General features: G+C 40.3%; 1 protein-coding gene across 3 annotated transcripts in view; it reads left to right on the plus strand.

Annotated features, from left to right (window-relative positions):
* The window catches only part of CECR2 (CECR2 histone acetyl-lysine reader), a 110,577-nt gene that overhangs the window by 61,909 nt on the left and 30,249 nt on the right, over positions 1–18,419 (plus strand). For all 3 annotated transcript variants that reach the window (XR_014502591.1, XR_014502592.1, XM_083401753.1), the window contains exons 3-8: positions 10,162–10,345; positions 13,029–13,162; positions 13,828–13,932; positions 14,504–14,553; positions 15,390–15,559; positions 16,189–16,266. Coding sequence is in view for 1 of the 3 variants with exons in the window: in XM_083401753.1 (XP_083257879.1) it covers positions 10,162–10,345; positions 13,029–13,162; positions 13,828–13,932; positions 14,504–14,553; positions 15,390–15,559; positions 16,189–16,266 (721 nt within the window). In the remaining 2 variants the exon portion in view is untranslated. The remainder of the gene's footprint in view (positions 1–10,161; positions 10,346–13,028; positions 13,163–13,827; positions 13,933–14,503; positions 14,554–15,389; positions 15,560–16,188; positions 16,267–18,419) is intronic.

The raw sequence follows: 18,419 nt of genomic DNA on the forward strand, positions 1-18,419 counted from the left end.
CACCGAGACATAATCAAATAATTTAATTCAAATGGAGGGAGAGAGCTGGAGAGTCCTTGTGGCTCACGAGGAGACCCTCCCCGGAGCCCAAATAGGATTTCAGTGAGGGCCAAGAAGAGACTGGAGGTGCTGTGGTGCTTTATTAAGGTTGCTTAGCCCCCCTGCCTAACACTTGATGCGCATGGTAGCGCAGCAGTGGCCGTTTTCCTATGCGTCCTCCAGCTTCCTGCCGGCCCCAGAGCTTCATTTCCAGTTATGGATATTTTTGCAACAGTATTTTTGACTGAATTAGAGAGAGAGAGAGGCAAGAAGGGTATTCAGAGGTTTTAGAGGCTGCTCCCTACTTACGAGGTTTTTACATATGTGTGGGGCGCCAGAATGTAACCCCATGTAAGTGGGGAGTTGCCTGTATTGTACTTTTTTGAATATGAATAATAGCTACCATGGCTAATAGCAGTTAGTAATTTACTGTTCTTAATTCTTTCTAGGAAAAGTAAACAAGGTTCCTTTTCTGCACTGCCTTTGGGAGCTGACTATAGATAGGCACAGGTCCTTAGTGGAAAAAGTATGCTGCATTACCTTGCTTGACTTAACTTCTTCATAGGTTCACAAGCTGTTAGAACTAGCCAGAAGGCTTCTCCTTTGGACTTCCTCCTCCCAGTAAAGATAAGCAAAGAGCTCCGTTGTGGCTGTCTGGGGTCAGGCCTGCAGCTGTAACTCAGATTAGGTTGACCTTAATCAGAAACAAGCCCTTTTTTGACAAGTCATGATAGATAGATTGCTGTAGGGGAGAGAACATTAGTTATCCCATAGGTTTTTCTCTTTCTCTTGATACACTCCTTGCTTCTTCTGACCCTACTAATGATGTCTGAATGAGGTCATCCAAACACACATTAGACTCCTCCCCATAGTCTTCATTTATTTCTAGACAAGTTGCATTTGTGAAGAAAATATTGCCAAGTAATTTAGAATAAAGCATTAATGACCTTGGGTGTCACTGGAAAAATGCTCCCTTCTGCTGCAAAGAGAGAAACATTACACATCTTGCCCTTTCATCTTCCTGAACTTAGATTGCCCTCTTCCAGCCTAGAAGAAACTGTATAAGCAAACATCCCTATGGAAGCAGATTTTTTTTGTTATAAAGGTAACTGCCAGTGAACAGTTTTGTCTTTTTATGGACAGCAACTTCTCCCTACTCAGTACATTTATGAGTGCACTAGAATGACCCCACCCGTAATCATATGATGCTGCATGGATAATCATGCTACTTCGGTACTGGAAAAAAAATGGTGTCAAATTAATTTGTTTACATATCTATTCAACTATGGTCAGGACTGACCCCCATTAGCTGGCCTGACCTTTGGTTTAGGTGGTAAATTGGGAAGGGTTGCAAATTTGCATGCTCTCTCCCAGCCCAGCTTCCCACCCACTTGCTCGCTTCCATTTAGTTCTTTAGGAATCATTCTACTTCTTTGCCACGTGGAACTTCACATGCAGTTCTTTCCCTGTTTACACTCACCTTATGTACACCTTACGTACACTCACCATTTCATTGTAAAAAGCCTCAAAGTGGTTTACAAAAATGTAAAACAATGAAATCAAGAAAAATTTACAACTATACTTAAAAGCATACAAAAATTAAAATACCAGAACAGATTAAAATTCCCTCAACTATCTAAACATCTGAGTAGGCTTGTCTAAATAAGAATGTTTTTAGCAGGCACTGAAAAGAATTCCTTCGTGTTATTCTAGTCTTTATTATCTCTCCTGTGCAAATTAGCTTTGAAAGCTTTGGGGACTGAAACATATCTCCTCTGAAATCATTGTTCACACGATGCTTTGCAAGTAGTAATCTTAATCCCCCTGATCTCAGTAGTTTTATCCATGCCATCAGCCATGGTATTCTTCTACTCCAACATCTTTGGGAGGTTTCAGAAAATGGTGCTTGTGGGACTGTTCTGCATTAGATCACATCGGATCCCACAGAGATCTATTCTGTTCACCATTGCATGAAACTGCTGGAGAACATTGTCTGAAATTTTGGAGTGAGTTGCCAGCAGTATGCTGATGATACTTGATGCTATTTCTCCTTTCTACTTGAATTGGGTATGGAGGTTTTTCATCCTTGAACATTTGTCTGGGGTCAGTAACATTAGGGCAGATAAAAATCAAAGTTTAAACCATACAAAACAGCTTATTATGCTGGGAAATGCCAGTTTTTTATTATGTGTTGGAAATTCTAGATGGAGTCGTGCTCCCCGCAAAACAATAGCTTCCTTCAATTCACAGGTTGTGGCAATGGCTAGAAGCACCTTCTGTCAATTTGGATATGCCAGCCAAATCCCTTGAAGAGGGGGATTTGACTCCTGTGGCGCACACTCTGGTAACCTTCAGCCTACACTACTATTATGTGCTCTGTGTGGCACATTTGAGAAAGGTTTGGAAAACCCATCTCTTACAGAATATAGCAGCCAAAATAGTTATATCATATATGGGCTACAAGAACTCTTTGTAAACTCCATTGAGTGCCAAATTCAACATGCTGATACTTTTAAAATCCCATGCTCCCTGCGGCTGGGAAACTTGATAGGGTGCCTTTTCCCATTTCACATACTGCAATCCAGTTGCAACAATTTATTTCAAGTGCCTATTACTGTAAAATAAGTGCCAACACCCAACAGGACTTTTTCTGTTATAGTTCTAAGATAATGGAACTTTTCTCCCATAAGAAATCTGTTACCATTGTCCAGGAACTTGGCAAGTTTAAGTGAACCTTGAAGACTTTTTTAAAAAATCAGATTAGCTTTTAGTAGTAATAGTAGTAGTAGTAGTAGTAATAATAATAATAATAATAATAATAATAATAATAATAATAATTTATTTATACCCCACCCATCTGGCTGGGTTTCCCTAGCCACTCTGGGCGGCTTCCAACAGAATATTAAAATACAATAGTCTATTAAACTTTTAAAGCTTCACTAAACAGGGCTGCCTTCAGATGTCTTCTAAAAGTCTGGTAGTTGTTGTTCTCTTTGACATCTGGTGGGAGGGTGTTCCACAGGGCGGGTGCTGCTACTGAGAAGGCCCTCTGCCTGTTTCCCTGTAACTTGGCTTCTCACAGTGAGGGAACTGTCAGAAGGCCCTGCTCCTTCAGGTATACTGGACTGAGGCCGTTTAGGGCTTTAAAGATCAGCACCAACACTTTGAATTGTGCTCGGAAACGTACTGGGAGCCAATGTAGGTGTTTCAAGACCGGTGTTATGTGGTCTCGATGGCCGCTCTCAGTCACTAGTCTAGCTGCTGCATTCTGGATTAGTTGTAGTTTCTGGGTAGTTGTAGTTTTAGCTGCTGAATCTATCAAAGCTACAATTGCTTCTTCTTTGCCATTACAGTTGAAAATACATACTTACTTTGATAGTTGTTTTCATTGATTTTATTACCATTATTTTTCCCCACCTTGGGAATCTTTTATGGAAATAACTTTTCTAAAGTCAATAAATAAATGTGTTCAGAATAGGCCTTGTGTATGGAACTATTTAATAGAAATAGTCTTGCCAGTTTTACTTTCAAAATGTCAGCTAGCAAGTGTTCTTCCAGAATGCTGATAGCTTTAGCTAGGTAAGCTCTACAGGATTCCTGGATGTATTTGCCTTTCTTTGTCACAGTGTAAACAAAGTGCAGAACAACCATCTTTTTCTTCCAGTATGATGACCCCCTCCCTATCAATTTATGAAAGAGTCATGGTGCTTCTGCTTATTTACACCATTGCTTTCTTGTAATGCAATTCCTTCCTTCCTTCCTTCCTTCCTTCCTTCCTTCCTTCCTTCCTTCCTTTTTAAAAATCTTAATAGTGATATTCAAAAACAAGGATAAAAAATAATATTTGTTTGGGAAAGCAAATGGTTAGGCTCGTTTGGGAAAACGACTTACCACAGAAGGAAAGATAAAGTTGAAGTTTGAGGGTAGCTGGAAATTCTGTCAAACATCTGGTTCCCATTTCAGGTTCTCATTATAGCCTGAATCAAAGCAACAACCATTCAGTGGTAGTCTACACAAATTGACAAGAGAACCTGGAGTGCTCTGCTAAGAACAGAGGCTCATTGCGGCTTATGTGGGGCAGAAGGGCGGAAGCTTCTGGTTTTAACCACTTATGTAAAAGTCAAACTGAAATACCCAAGATGATTGGTTGAGTCAACAGACTCTTCTCCCTGGGGGAAATGGGAATTAAATGCTCAAATCCTAGCCATCTTCCGGAAATGGGAAATTTCATGGCTCAATATGTTTGTTTCAACAGCAAGAAGAAATGGAAAAAAAGAAAAGAACAACCACTGAGGTTTTCTTGCCTATTTTCAATCATGTCACCCAACATACACATTCTCAGATATTTGCTACTGCACATACAAGGAGCATATGAATTTTGCTCCTGATAGCCAGTCTGAAATGCTCTGATTCATCAGGATTCAAGTGTTAGTAATTTGCTGTGGACACCCATTTCTATTTGTTTCTCAACAACCATATTGTTTAGCACTGGGAGGTTTAACTCAACCTTTCACAACCTAGTGCCTTACAAATATTGTATTACAATGCCTATCGATCATAGCCTTGCTGGCTTGGGCTGATGGGTATCTGAAACTCTTGAGGGCACTGTTTCATGTGGTACTAATTATCACCAAGTTGGGGGAGGCTGCTTTAATTGATCAGTCAAAGCAGATTCACTCACACATTACATAGCAGTATAAACACTTTTGATATTGCATATATACATAAGGAATGATGCCAACCATGGATCCCTATAATTACTATATGATCCCTCTCACTGAAAACATATTAGGTATGCATACGTAGTGATTTTTAGGCATACAATGTGAAATATGTTAATTGGCTCTAAAAAATTAAAGTTTTAATCAGTTATCTCTTCTTCAATTGGTTGATGTTGGTGAAAAATTCTTGGAAATACCTTCCTGCTGTGAAGTATGCGCTACTCAGTTTGCACCAGATTTGATTGATTCATCTTAATAATGGATTTTCTTTCAGTTTCTGTCAAAAATTAGCAAAAAGTTGTGCCAGACTGTAAAGTAATTCATATTTCCCCCTTCAGAGTCTTCAAAATAGCCCCTTGATGGGTTTTATAACATGTGTTTAATTAATTTTTAAAAGCTAGACTCTTTTTTAAATAAATATTTTCATCAGCCCAAACACAAGCTAACAGTTCACAACTTGATAAACTTTGCTTCTTTCCAAACATGTTCTTAATGTAGAACTGGAAAAAAATATATGCTCAGATAATGCATTTCAAATCCATTTCTCAATTATGACAGAGAAAAACAAACAAAACAGGCTGAAGAATTATTTCTTAGTTAGGTTTCCATTATGACAGTCTTACTGAATGTTAATGATAATCTTAAATGGTCAATGGTTTCTGAGAGGGGTGTGTGTCATCAATCATTTAGTGATTGGAACTTGGAGGAAATCCGGGCCAGGAGTCTCTTAATAGGATTGTTGATGTCAGCAGTTTCAGGGAATGATAAATCATTGAATGTTTATATGTGAGCCAGTCATAAAAGTAATTGTTTGACTCCACAAGCATGTCTGTGGTGTTTGGGTTTTTTTGTGGTGCTTTGTTCAGTACAGTGGTACCTCAGGTTACAGATGCTTCAGGTTACAGACTCTGCTAACCCAGAAATAGTACCTCGGGTTAAGAACTTTGCTTCAGGATGAGAACAGAAATCGTGCTCCGGCAACGGGAGACCCCATTAGCTAAAGTGGTACTTCAGGTTAAGAACAGTTTCAGGTTAAGAACGGACTGTAGTTGGTTATCTGTGCTGCTTGCCAACAGGTACAGAGAAATGGATTGTTATATTTAGTACTAAGGTTTAAAATTAAGTACTCTAAATCCACATTTTATTTTGCTAAAGGAGATTCTAAACATGGAACTTTGAATTTGAATATTTAATCTTAAGAGTTATATCTCCACCCATCCCAGCCATAACTGCTTTCAGGTGTAATGCCAAAACAGTCTGGTCCTGGTTGTTTGTACCACAGGACTGAAGCAAGACTAATGTTTCAGATATTTCTAAGTTTGCATAACTTGGGGCCTTGGGGTGGTGACTTGTCAATTGAACTTGTCAATTACTTGTCAGTTTGCAATATTCTTAACTTGTGGGTTGTGCTCAATTTAGCAGCAGTGGTGTGTGAGTGAGAGAGCATTACCTGTTGTGGCAGAAAGCTCAGGTAGACCAGAGATTTGGTGATGCTGTGCTGTCAAATTCCACCAGAGTGGTGTGGCTTCCAGAGTACTGCGCTGGAGACTCACTCTGATTGGCTGTGGGTACAGCTAGCCAGAGAGCTAGAGACAGCTCTTGGTGGGGGATGGAGAGCAGGCGTAAATTGGTTTCCTGGCATTCAGCTGGATAGGAGTATAGCCCAGGGGCATAGCGCTGGGGGGCGCTGCTGGGGCGATGTCCCCAGGTGCATTTTTCTGGGAGGGCAGTGGCAGGGCAGCATGAGGAGGACACAAAAGTCACACGCCCTTCCAATCAATCCAATCAGACTCATTGAAAGGAGGGTGCATGCCCTTGGCGTGCCCATGCCACCCGCCCCAGGCACCATGAAGACACGTTCCGCCACTGGTATAGCCTCTACACTGTGTGTAGCACCCACCCTGTGGAAAATGTCTACAGCCAGAGAAGGAGGTCTCTGAACTAGGTGATAGATTAAAAGACAGTGACTAATGTCGTTTAAAATATACATACAAGTGAGAACTGGAAAGCTGAACTGGAGAAGGGAGAAGTGGAGTTGTAAGGGAACACTCTACTTGGGTCTAAATTCAGTATGCAGGGGATAGGTCTTCCAGAGAGTGAGACAAATATTCTGAAACCAGTTGGGAATGGTGTGGTGATCCCGTAGTCTATTACACTAATAGAGGAGCCTCAGGAGTGAGATTCATAGAAAGGAAACTGACAAAAAGTACCAACTTGTTTCAGAACCAAAGTATTAACACCTCAGCTATAACATCTCTGCAATTAGTTCATTAAGGAACAAAGCAAATATTAGCTACATATTTACCATCCTGTTTAAAAGCTTGTAACATCCACTGAATTTACTATATATAAATGTACTATTTCTTGAAAGAATTCAAGAAACATCTTTTGCTTTACCTGTTTTGTTGCAAAATTATTTTTTTTTTTAAAAAAATCCCTGTTTCACTTCCCCAAGTCTCCAAGTACCAAGATCTTTCTTTAAAAAGCAAAAAATAGCTAGTAGTGAGAGGGGGCACACATCACTATGCTGTCCTGCTGGTGCGGTTGCATGAGACGGTGATGGGTCAGGTTGGTGGTGATTGCCTTGCACCACAACCTCACCCCCCAGCCCAGTCCTGATGAATACAGCCACTGCTGCAGCCACACTGTCACCACAGCTTACAGGATCACTTAGGGTGCATATCTGCAGTATCCTGAAGGATATGCAGAGTTCAGCAAATGTGGTTGCCAACTAACCTCCACAAAAAGTCTAATTTATAACAGCAGTTTGATCTGCAGAAATCTGTCAAGCTTTTCATGCCTTGAGAAGCACATTGTTGCCTGCTTCTGTCTGTAGATCAAGGTGCTGTTAAAGGCACAGGGAATCAGTAAAATTATTGTCAACCCTATCCGCAAGTGAACCATGCCATTTTCTGTGACGAAAGGGTTTGCATTGTTTCTAAGGGCTGAGCAATGGGCTGAGGGAAGTTTCTAGTTGGGAGGAAATGCTAGTACAGTGATCATCAGATTCTAAGTATGAACATCTGCTGAGCTGCCTCAAGGGAAGATGTTCTTAATTGTTTCTTATAAAGCTATTATATCCAGAATTTCATTCTTGGTGTCATGATACTTAGCAGGATGGAAGAAAATGCAAAGAAAAGAAAACACTTTCTGGATTCTTTGGGTTAACTACATAGGTAATCATGTATTTCCCCTGTCTCCTTTACATAACTGTACAGTGGTATCTCGGGTTACAAACACCTTGGGTTACAAACACTTCGGGTTACAGATTCTGCTAACCCAGAAGTAGTACCTTGGGTTAAGAACTTTACCTCAGGATGAGAATCGTGCGCTGGTGGCAGCGGGAGGCCCCATTAGCTAAAGTGGTACCTCAGGTTAAGAACGGTTTCAGGTTAAGAACAGACCTCCAGAATGAATTAAGTTTGTAACCAGAGGTACCACTGTACTTGGTTCAGTTTTTAGTTACTTGAGATTGTTTGAGTGAAAAAAAATCTCAGAGTTTTTCTATTTATATTATTTTTATAGACTGCTAATACTAAAAAAAACCAAGCAGTGTGCAGCATATTAAAAATTGTGGAAGGAACGGTGTGTTTTCTTTCCTTCTCTGTAATAATAAACCTAAACCCCTGCTACCACCAACATTCTTATTTCATTTATTTCTCTGGATTCTTAATTACCAGTAACCAGGTAGCTGTAGGGTAAATGTGTGGTACAAAACTAGTCAGTTGTTGTTGTTACAGTTCATTAACCACCTTCACCCCAAGTTCCCAGGATTGGTTACAACAATTAGTACAACATTAATACAGTGGTGCCTCGCAAGACGAAAAGAATCCGTTCCGCGAGTCTTTTCGACTTGCGGTTTTTTCGTCTTGCGAAGCAAGCCCATTAGCGGATTAGCGCTATTAGCGCTATTGGCAGTTTAAGGGCTATTAACGGCTTTTTAAGGCTTAAGGGGTTAGCGGTTTAGCTGCTAAAAGGCTATTAGCAGCTTAGCGCTTCAGAAAAAGGGGTTGGGGAGCGGGGAAAAAAACCTCAAAAATTTTCGTCATTTTCGTCTTGCGAAGCAAGCCCATAGGGAAATTCGTCTTGCGAAGCGCCTCCAAAACGGAAAACCCTTCCGTCTTGCGAGGCATTCGTCTTGCGGGGCACCACTGTATTAAAACGTAGTATTACACATTATGGGTTTTTTAAAATTTTAAAACAACTTATTTGGCCTGACATGACTTGGCTGGATGTTTTGGGCAAGCCTTCATCTGACATTGTATGTCACATCATATAACCATAAGCCAAGCACAGGGTTTCCTCAGACCATTATGCGATATGGTGGTACCTCGGGTTACATATGCTTCAGGTTACATACGCTTCAGGTTACAGACTCCGCTAACCCAGAAATAGTACCTCGGGTTAAGAACTTTGCTTCAGGATGAGAACAGAAATTGCGCGGCAGCAGCGCAGCAGCAGCGGGAGGCCCCATTAGCTAAAGTGGTGCTTCAGGTTAAGAACAGTTTCAGGTTAAGAACGGACCTCCGGAACGAATTAAGTACATAACCAGAGGTACCACTGTACATCTCAAATGCCCAATAATCAGCTGGTTTGGGGGTATTTGGGAAGCAATGAGCACAAAGCTGAGCAAGCCCTTTGATCTTCCCCATACCTGCAGACCAGCTTTGTCAGGTGTCTGTCAGATGATTAACAAGTGACTGGCCCTGCCCACTTGTCAGAGTTGGCCCAAAGGGTGGAAGGAGATAAAGATGTGACTTGCTGGACCAAAAAGGTTTCCTACTCCTGTTCTGATACATATAGCACTACATATGTCTGGCACTACACTGATACATATGTCTGGATTGCCAATGTTTTATAGATGTTTTATTTATTTATCTTTTATGACATTGTTGTCTAAACTATGCCAATAAATGCTGAATTCGATTTAAATTTGATTTACATATAAAACTTTCTGATTCAATATATTAATGGAAAATTCATGGGGGCTGCTAGACTACCCTCTCTTAGTTGCTTCTTTTAAGGACAAATACTCTAGCAGTCTGATAATTGTAGTCCATTACCCTTGTACCAATTTTTAAAAAGCTGTTCTTTTACAACAACAAATGTTTACCAATCTTACAGAATTTTCTACATGTATGCCTTTATGGAAATCATTATTTTTAAAAATCATTGTAAAATTTTTTTTATACAAAAGAATAACTCCTAACTATTGTCCTATTTGATATAAATTGTTTTGTGAGATGAGCAGAGCATGTAAGCCTAACCACATGCAAGGAACTGGACCAGTTTTGAAGTGCCTGTTTACCAAAACATAATTTTTATATATGTCAGCTATTTAACGATGAATTCCTCATCAGGCTGTGTAAGGTACTTTATGAACATATGTTCTTTTTATTAGGTCTCAGACATTTCATGGCTACCTGGAGGACATCATCAACTATCGCTGGGAACTGGAGGAAGGGAAGCCTAATCCCTTACGAGAATCTACTTTCCAAGAGCTACCCTTGCGCACTCGTGTGGAGATCCTGCACCGCCTTTGTGACTACCGACTTGATGCTGATGATGTCTTTGACCTACTCAAGGTGTGTTGGGTGGTGACAGATGTTGGATAGGGAACTGGAAAGTGGAATGGTACACACTTTCCACTAAGAAGTTAACACTTTGTGTTCATAGGTACATTCTATATCACTTTTTGTTACTAAGCTCATTTAAAAGGTGGCTTAATTTGTTGGATTGTTTGATGTCTTTAGTCTTCCCAAACTGGACAACCTGAAGAAACAAGTGTATGAAATTGGATATTGCTCTCTGGTATCTTTGATTTACTGATGCCTCGTGTGCATTTGTTCAGTGAATCAGTGTTCTGTGTTAAAGAAGGCTCATTGGTGGTTGTGGAAATATTGAGAAGCTATCTGAGTTTTAATAGATTAATGTCAGGTAGGAAGTATTCTGGACTACAGCTTCATGCATTCCCTTGTTGTTGTTTGATTGCCAGACTAAGCATCAACACGTGGGAACTTTTCGTTTGCAACACTATATTGTCTCTAGCTGTAATTTATTTTTTGTTCCTTTTTTGTTGTTGTTGGGAGTTATTTACACACACTTCTGCATAATGTCTTCACAAGGCATTTGCTAATTTTGAAAACCACAGGTAGTAGTAAAATCTGAGTTGTTTTGGAGAGACTGTTCCCTTACTATGCTTGGTTGATAGGCATTGGTATGTGCATGTGGTCATAGAACCCAGCCTTTGTTAGATACAGTGATTATTGTGAATGCCAACAGCAGCTGTGTTGTGTTACTAGTTAAGAGAGGCTAGGTATTTTTATTGTTCTTTGCATAAAATGTGGCCCTCCAGTTGCAAGTGTTAATCATAATTAAAATAACTGTAAGGAAGGCATAGCATTTTAAGGAAAGTTAGTATCTTTTCTTGAAAAGTGCTTCAGGGCATTTGGCCCGGATGCTTTTTCTTGTTGTCTTTTAAAAATAAATATAGTTTTATTGATTTCCAATATATAATAATTACAAAAGGGAGGGTTACGCCCTCCTTCCAGTACGGATCATCCTATTTAAGTTTGCCAAAGTCCAATCTGTGATTTCATTGCTTTCCATTTTTCAGGGTTATCAGTAAAGTATTTTTTTAAAGGATGCCACATTCAACAAAATTGTCTGTGTCATTTCTGTTACTCAATGTATGTAACCTATTTGTTGATATTTTTAAATGCTTTATTGACATTGCTGAGGCTTACGGATGGCCATTTACTGTGAGGTGTCTGCTTATAATCTCATAGTGACTAAATCCAGACCATGATTTGGGGGATCGTGAAATAAGCATTATATTAATGTGTTCCTCCATGTGCAGGCTTATTTATTTTTCTTTTAAAATGAAAAGCAAGTTTTTTCTATAAAGTGTGATGTCAGAAACCGTTGTTTGATCCTGGTCTGAGAGACTGACTAAAACCACACTTTGTCAGATCAGATGTAGCTGGGGGTTTTTTGCCCTGGGTGAAGCTTCCAGAGGGGCACCATTGAGGCACCCATTGAGGATCTGTGTGTGTGTACACACAAATGCCCCCCCCCAACTGGGTTTTTTGACACGGGTGAAATAAAGCCTAGTTTTGCCCCTGCAAAATGAGCATGTACAACACTAAGCCATGATCCAAAAAGTGGTTTGTAGGATTGTCTGAATGTAGCCAGTGTGGATTTGCAACACAGTGTGAAATGTACATATATGTGAGGTGGTAGAGGAGCTGTAAAGCCTGCCTCACCACGTGGCTTGTTACCACAGATAGAGGGTGAGTTTATCAGCCAACCATCATAACCACAGGTGAAAACATTTTCAGAAGTATCCCACTCAATTAATCCATTTGAATGTCATTACACTGGAATAAATTATCTCATGTCATTTTTTCAGTAAGTATCTATGACCAAGAGTTATCAGGAATTCAGTTTTGCAATCAGGTTGTTTCCAAAAAAAGTTCAAGGATGACCGGTTTCATGCATAATGCCGCTTTAGAAATAATCCCCGGAACAGTGTTGTGCAGGCAACCATTATATCAGACAAGGTCCTTTCATTGCTGCTTGAAGGGAGACGTTCAGCAGGTGTGACTTCTCTTGTTACTGCAATACTGTGGTAGAAGATGCACCTGCTTGCAGCTGAAGCCAAGTATGGTCTTTGTGGAACTTTAGAATTTTGGCATTTGAGGAGGGAGAGCCCACCTGCTGTTTTGCTATGAAAGGTATAAGAGGCCACTTTGGGTTTGGCTTTAGCAAGCTTTAATTAGCCTTTCTCGTGAATATATTTGTAGCGCGCAAATCTCACAGTGAATTGAGGCATCTGACCATTTTTTGGCAAGATGAAGTTTGACTGTGTACACCACCTCTGGTGGGTACAGTCAGGGTTTTAAGATGGGTGCAACAAATGCAGCAGTGATACTGAACAGCAGAAAAATGTGCTGGGCCAACAGAAGGTGGATATATTGGTTGAATCAAATGTTGTGTGCAAAACTGTTATATGATTGTTTCATGCTGCATAAAAAGCTACTCAGTGTTATTTGTCCATCTTTGTTAGGTTCACAAAAGAGGGCATTGTCAAAATGAAGTGACCATGAAGAACTTATATTTAGCCAAGAAAGGACGGCTTATTTTTTCAAACACGTTACAGGGTGCCCAGAACCCCAGAGATGCCTGTACTTTAAACAGTATTAGTGGACAAGTGTTGGTGGTTGGTTTTCCACCGTTGTCTTTTTATATATTTGCGTTCAAATACAGGGTTTGGATGCAGATAGCCTTCGGGTGGAACCGCTGGGTGAGGATGGCAACGGTGCCCTCTACTGGTATTTCTACGGCACTCGTATGTACAAAGAGGAACCCATGAAACCAAATGGAGAAATGCCTTCAGACAGGTACAAACTTACCTTTGTAGCAAGGATAAGGTGGATGAGAGTGCCACAAAGGAGCAAATTTATGAAAGGAATAGTGATTGGAGGACCACTGCAAGGGCTACAAAATCAACAAGTTTACTTATTTCCTCTTAATTACAAAATATGCAGAGTTTTCAGAGTATTTTATTGTTTTTATTCTGTTTGCCTTCAAAAGCCCCTTCAAAAGCCTTCTGAGATAGGCGGCTGTTGTTCCCATTTTACAGGCTGGGAAGTGAAGCTAAGAAAGTGACTGCTTCAAGGTCTCACAAGGAATCTGTTACAAAGATGGTACTTGGGAATTGGAGAAAATTCTACTCTAGGCATTATACCAGAGTGGTTCTTGTATAGGGCAGCTAAAACCAAGTACAGCCTTGCAGATCTTAAGAATTCTGCCACTTGAGACACATTTTGCCACACTTACTTACTACCTGCTGGAAAAAGAGTCATGCCCACTGTTGGATTAATTTCCCAAGTAGCTGTGCCCTTCTCTTCTGTTACCCTCCTTGGAACAAATGTCTTTCCTAGCTTGACTCCTAGCAGCTGTTTCAGTGCTTCTTATGGTCACTGCTCTCTTGTTACCCTCCTGCTCTTGCCAACTGCTACTATCATATTCTGTAGCTATTCTGTAACTTTTCAATGTGTTCTAGGGGATGTGGGATACAGACAAGCACTCAAAACATTCCTGGAAAAATAGTAAAAAGACGAGGGCGACCTCCAAAACGAAAGAAACTACTGGAGGAGAATCTCTTAAGGTAAAGAAATGCCATGTTTGAAATATTAACCAAAGATAATCAAATGCAAGTGTTTGTGTAGTGTCATCTGAGTACATGATGCTTTACAGAGTAGAGGAGCTTACAATCTATATGTTGACAGTAATGAAAATGAAGGGGATGATGAAAAAGTTGTGGCATAAGTAACAGGGGATGAATGTGAACAAGTCTTGTTGAATATAAAGCCTTCTGAAGGGGACCTGAATTCAAATTGAACTTTATGACCATGTGTAGCCTATGATTTGCCTTCTAATGCTAAAACTGAGCTACATCAATATCTACCAAGTGCTGTGACATTTCAGTGGCAGTATTTGTTTCATTCTAGCAGTGAATGTATTACTTTGCTTAAATTTGCTTTATAGCTTAGCCGGTAGAGCATGAGACTCTTAATCTCAGGTTTGTATGTTCAAGCCCCTTGTTGGACAAAAGATTCCTCCATTGCAGGGGGTTGGAGTAGATGGCCCTTGTGGTCCCTTCCAGCTCTGCAACTCTACAGTTCTATGATTCTATATCATTTCCTAACAATACTGTTTATTTTATTTGTTGCTCATAGAGAGAAGGCAGAAGAAAACGCACTTGTGTGTGAGTCACAGATGAGAAATGGTAAGGGGAAATTATGGACCATAGTTAATTTTTTTAATACTGTGTTTCAGGATGGAGGGCTTCCTGATAATCCTTTCTCTTTTGTCAAATTCATTCTAAACAGATAGGGAACAAGAGGCCTGCTTGTATTAATTAGAATTTCATTTGTACAGTTCTCTCTGTATTTAAAGTAATGGCAGTCGAGTCTGAATGCTTTCTTTAGATGCTTCCCACTTTTCTTTCTTGTTGGAATTGTCTGTATTTATGCTTTTTCATATTTCACCTTCAAGAAACTCACACCCTTCTTGGCTTTCCTTCTCTTTGAGTATTTCTAACCATGGGATTTCATCCAGTAGTTTCTTAAGCCTTTTGAAATCAGTGCAGAGTGCGTATGTAAATTCACTCAGCGTTCCCTTGCCTCTGTATAATGAAACCCAAGAGGACATGGCCACTTTCTCCCAATGTTCCCAGTACTTCTACCTCATTGATCAGTTCCTTCCTGTTGATGAGGACCAGGTCCAAAATAAATGATCCCTTTGTTGCTTCTTCTACCTTCTGGAAAATGAAATCGTCAGCAAGGCAATGGAGGAATTTGTTGGACCTTAATGATATCTGTGATATCATGGCAGAGTTTGGATTCAGACAGATATTAGTGTAGTTGAAGTCTCTCATGACTGCTCAGCTCTCCTTTTTGAATGTTTGGTCATCTGTCCTAGGAAGCCACCATCCCATTCCTCATACAAAATTAACACACTTGTGTTACTTGTGGCTTATTGGTACATGTTAGGTCATGTGATACCTGTCATATTAGTGCTTATGCTCTCATTGCTTAGCATTTTTACTTTATTTTGTCAAAGGTTCTCAAGGACCAGGTCATGGAACATGGTGGCTGCTATGTCAGACAGAAGAGGAGTGGAAGCAGGTCACAGAGAGCTTCCGAGAGAGAACATCTTTAAGAGAGAGGCAGCTTTACAAGCTCCTGAGTGAAGATTTCCTGCCAGAGATCTGCAACATGATTGCACAAAAGGTAAGAAGGAGTATCTGAATAATTTGAGAGTTGAGAGCAGGTTTGTTTTTTGTTTATATGAAGAAGAAATTGATAGGGCCCAGATTCTGTGACCATATAATCAAAGTTATGTTGTTGGAATTCCCCCTCCCCCCTCAAAAAAATGATAAAAATTTTCTCAAACATACTTATGTGCTTTGTAACATCTGGATTTTTTTGCTGTTTCTTTTTTTAAAACATGCACAAATTAGTGGAGAAAAAAAGGAGGATACACATAGGTAATGCTGGAGAGGCAATAGTTGTAGAGAAAAAAGGCAACTGGATAATGTATAATAGAAAACATTTGACTTCTAGATCATTCACACAAACTCTCTGAATATTTGAGGCATCTGCATATGCTAACAATATGTGCTCTAGATTTTCTTCACAATGAAATAAAAGTCAGAAGATTGATGTAAATTGCATTATTGTGCCATGGTTAAATTCAGATGGTCAGTAATCAAGGGGAGAAAGTGAAGAAGTTTGGCTATCTAGAACTGCTGTAGAGTTCCAAGTGCATTCTTTGCAGTAGATAAGAACCTGACATACATCCAAATACGAAGCCTTTGTACCAATGCTGTTCCATGTTGATTTCTTTCACCACTTTTTAGGAGAAACGTCTGCAGCGAATGGAGTTTTCTCCTAGGTGGATGTCTGATCGTCAGCACATAAAGCCAATAAGGCAAGAGGTAATGTGTTATGTAATAGCATAATAGAGGATGCGGGTGGCGCTGTGGTCTAAACTACTGAACCTCTTGGGCTTGCCGATTGGAAGGTTGGCAGTTCGAATCCCCGCAACGGAGTGAGCTCCCATTGCTCTGTCCCAGCTCCTGCCAACCTAGCAGTTTGAAAGCATACCTGTGCGAGTAGATAAATAGGTACCGCTGCAGCGGGAAGGTAAACGGTGTTTCCGTGCGCTCTGGTTTCTGTCACAGTGTCCCGTTGCACCAGAAGCGGTTTAGTCATGCTGGCCAAATGACCCAGAAAGCTGTCTCTGGACAAACACCGGCTCCCTCAGCCTGAAAGCGAGATGAGCACCGCAACCCCATAGTCACCTTAACCATACAGGGGTCCTTTACCTTACCTTTAATAGCAGAATAGGTTAGCACAAATTAGCTATACAGTGCCACCCATCAGCATTATCACTGAATGTGCTCACCTCAGTAACAAGTAGAAAATTAGGTCATAGAAACAGAACTTCAGGTAAGGCAACTTCATTTGGATATATTGGTATATTTATTATTTATAAATACAATACAGATCTCAGGCCTATGTTTAAGGAAACTTACGCCTGATTGCCATCAGCCAGCACCTTTGTTTTCTTTCTGGAAGCTCATCACACATACTATAACACAGTTGGCACATCATAGTAACCTTAATTATTAGTTTTACTTATTCAGGTAATGTATAACCAGTTCTGCATGAAAATCAATCCCAAAGTGGGGTACAACAAAATATATAATACAATCCTAAAATAAAGCAATATAAAAAATTAAACCACAATAAATCAAATTGACATGGCAGCAGCATAACCATGAAGCATAACCATGACCAAACATTTCCTCCAGTCAACAACCAAATGTCTGAGTAAATAAAAATGTCTTTGTAAGTTTGTGTGAAACCCATCAGGACTGGTGTCTACAAAATATGTTAGGAGATGGCATTCCACAGACATGAACCATGAAGATTGCTCTTGCTTCAGTTCTCTTTCTCTAGCATGAGTAGCAGCAGGAAGCCATGATCCCTGCCATAACATTATGCCCAAACCAGTGATTGTGGTTTGTTTTGCTTCAAACAAACCTTACTGTTAAGCCAAGATTTGTTCTTAAATAGATGACAACTTCATTTAATCAGTTATGAAGAAATTTTGAAATATAGATAAAGCTCTTGAAATGTCTTCATTTAATATAGAGGTGGGTTGGAAAGAATTTTTGGCTAAATGCCTACCTCCCAGATAGCCATCTGGTTGTCATCAGCACAGAACTTCCAGCCTTCAATCTAATCCAGAAACAAAGGTCTCTGTTGAAGCATTTCAAAGCATTGAATGGCAGACTCAGCCATTACTTCAACATCTGGGAAATGAGATGGTACGTAGTGTCAGCACCTGAACTATATCACCACAAATCAGTGCGTTCCAAAATCTGTGTTTCACACCAAGTTATACCTGAAGTTGTTTTCTGCCTTGCTGAAAATTGCAGTTACATATTTGAAGTAGCCGTTTGCCTTTCTTGCTATACAGAAGTGAAAAGGAAAGAATAGTTATGTACTGATGATGAAACTGGTCAGAGGGAGAAAGCTGGTGAGATGAGGTGTCGGAAGCTGAAAGGCTAACAAGGCTTAGTGAGCTAGGAGAGTCTGTGGCAGAGAGAAGTCAAGAATCAGAAGCTGAGCTGGCGAATGGGAGGAGGGAGGTCAAGAGACAGCGCTGAACGAGGCTGGTGAAGAGGCATGGGTGTCTCCCCCTCCTGCTGTGACAAGCTCCCCTCCCTCTCTGTCACCCAGAACCAGGAGAGGCATGAAAAGGTTGGAGGAGAGATTGGCTGCATGTATGCACAGTCTCCAGTTGCTTGGGGAATGCCCTGCAGAGGAGGAGACATAGACAGCTGTGGGGAGGAGGGAACCTTTAGTATCGGCAACTAATTTCATAGAATAAGATCCATAGGGAATGCACTGATGTGCTCATTAGGTCTGACACTCAGCCCGGTCTATGGAGATTGTGTTTTTGCTAATAAAGATCAACTTTGAACTGGCTGGCACACCCTGTGACAACTGTGGAACCAAGGAGTATTAATATTTTCAGCTTAATTAATGAGAATAAAGTGACACTTCTTCATCCTGGGAG

Source organism: Podarcis tiliguerta (assembly GCF_965153285.1).
Source record: "Podarcis tiliguerta genome assembly, chromosome: 10".
Taxonomy (NCBI): domain Eukaryota; kingdom Metazoa; phylum Chordata; class Lepidosauria; order Squamata; family Lacertidae; genus Podarcis; species Podarcis tiliguerta.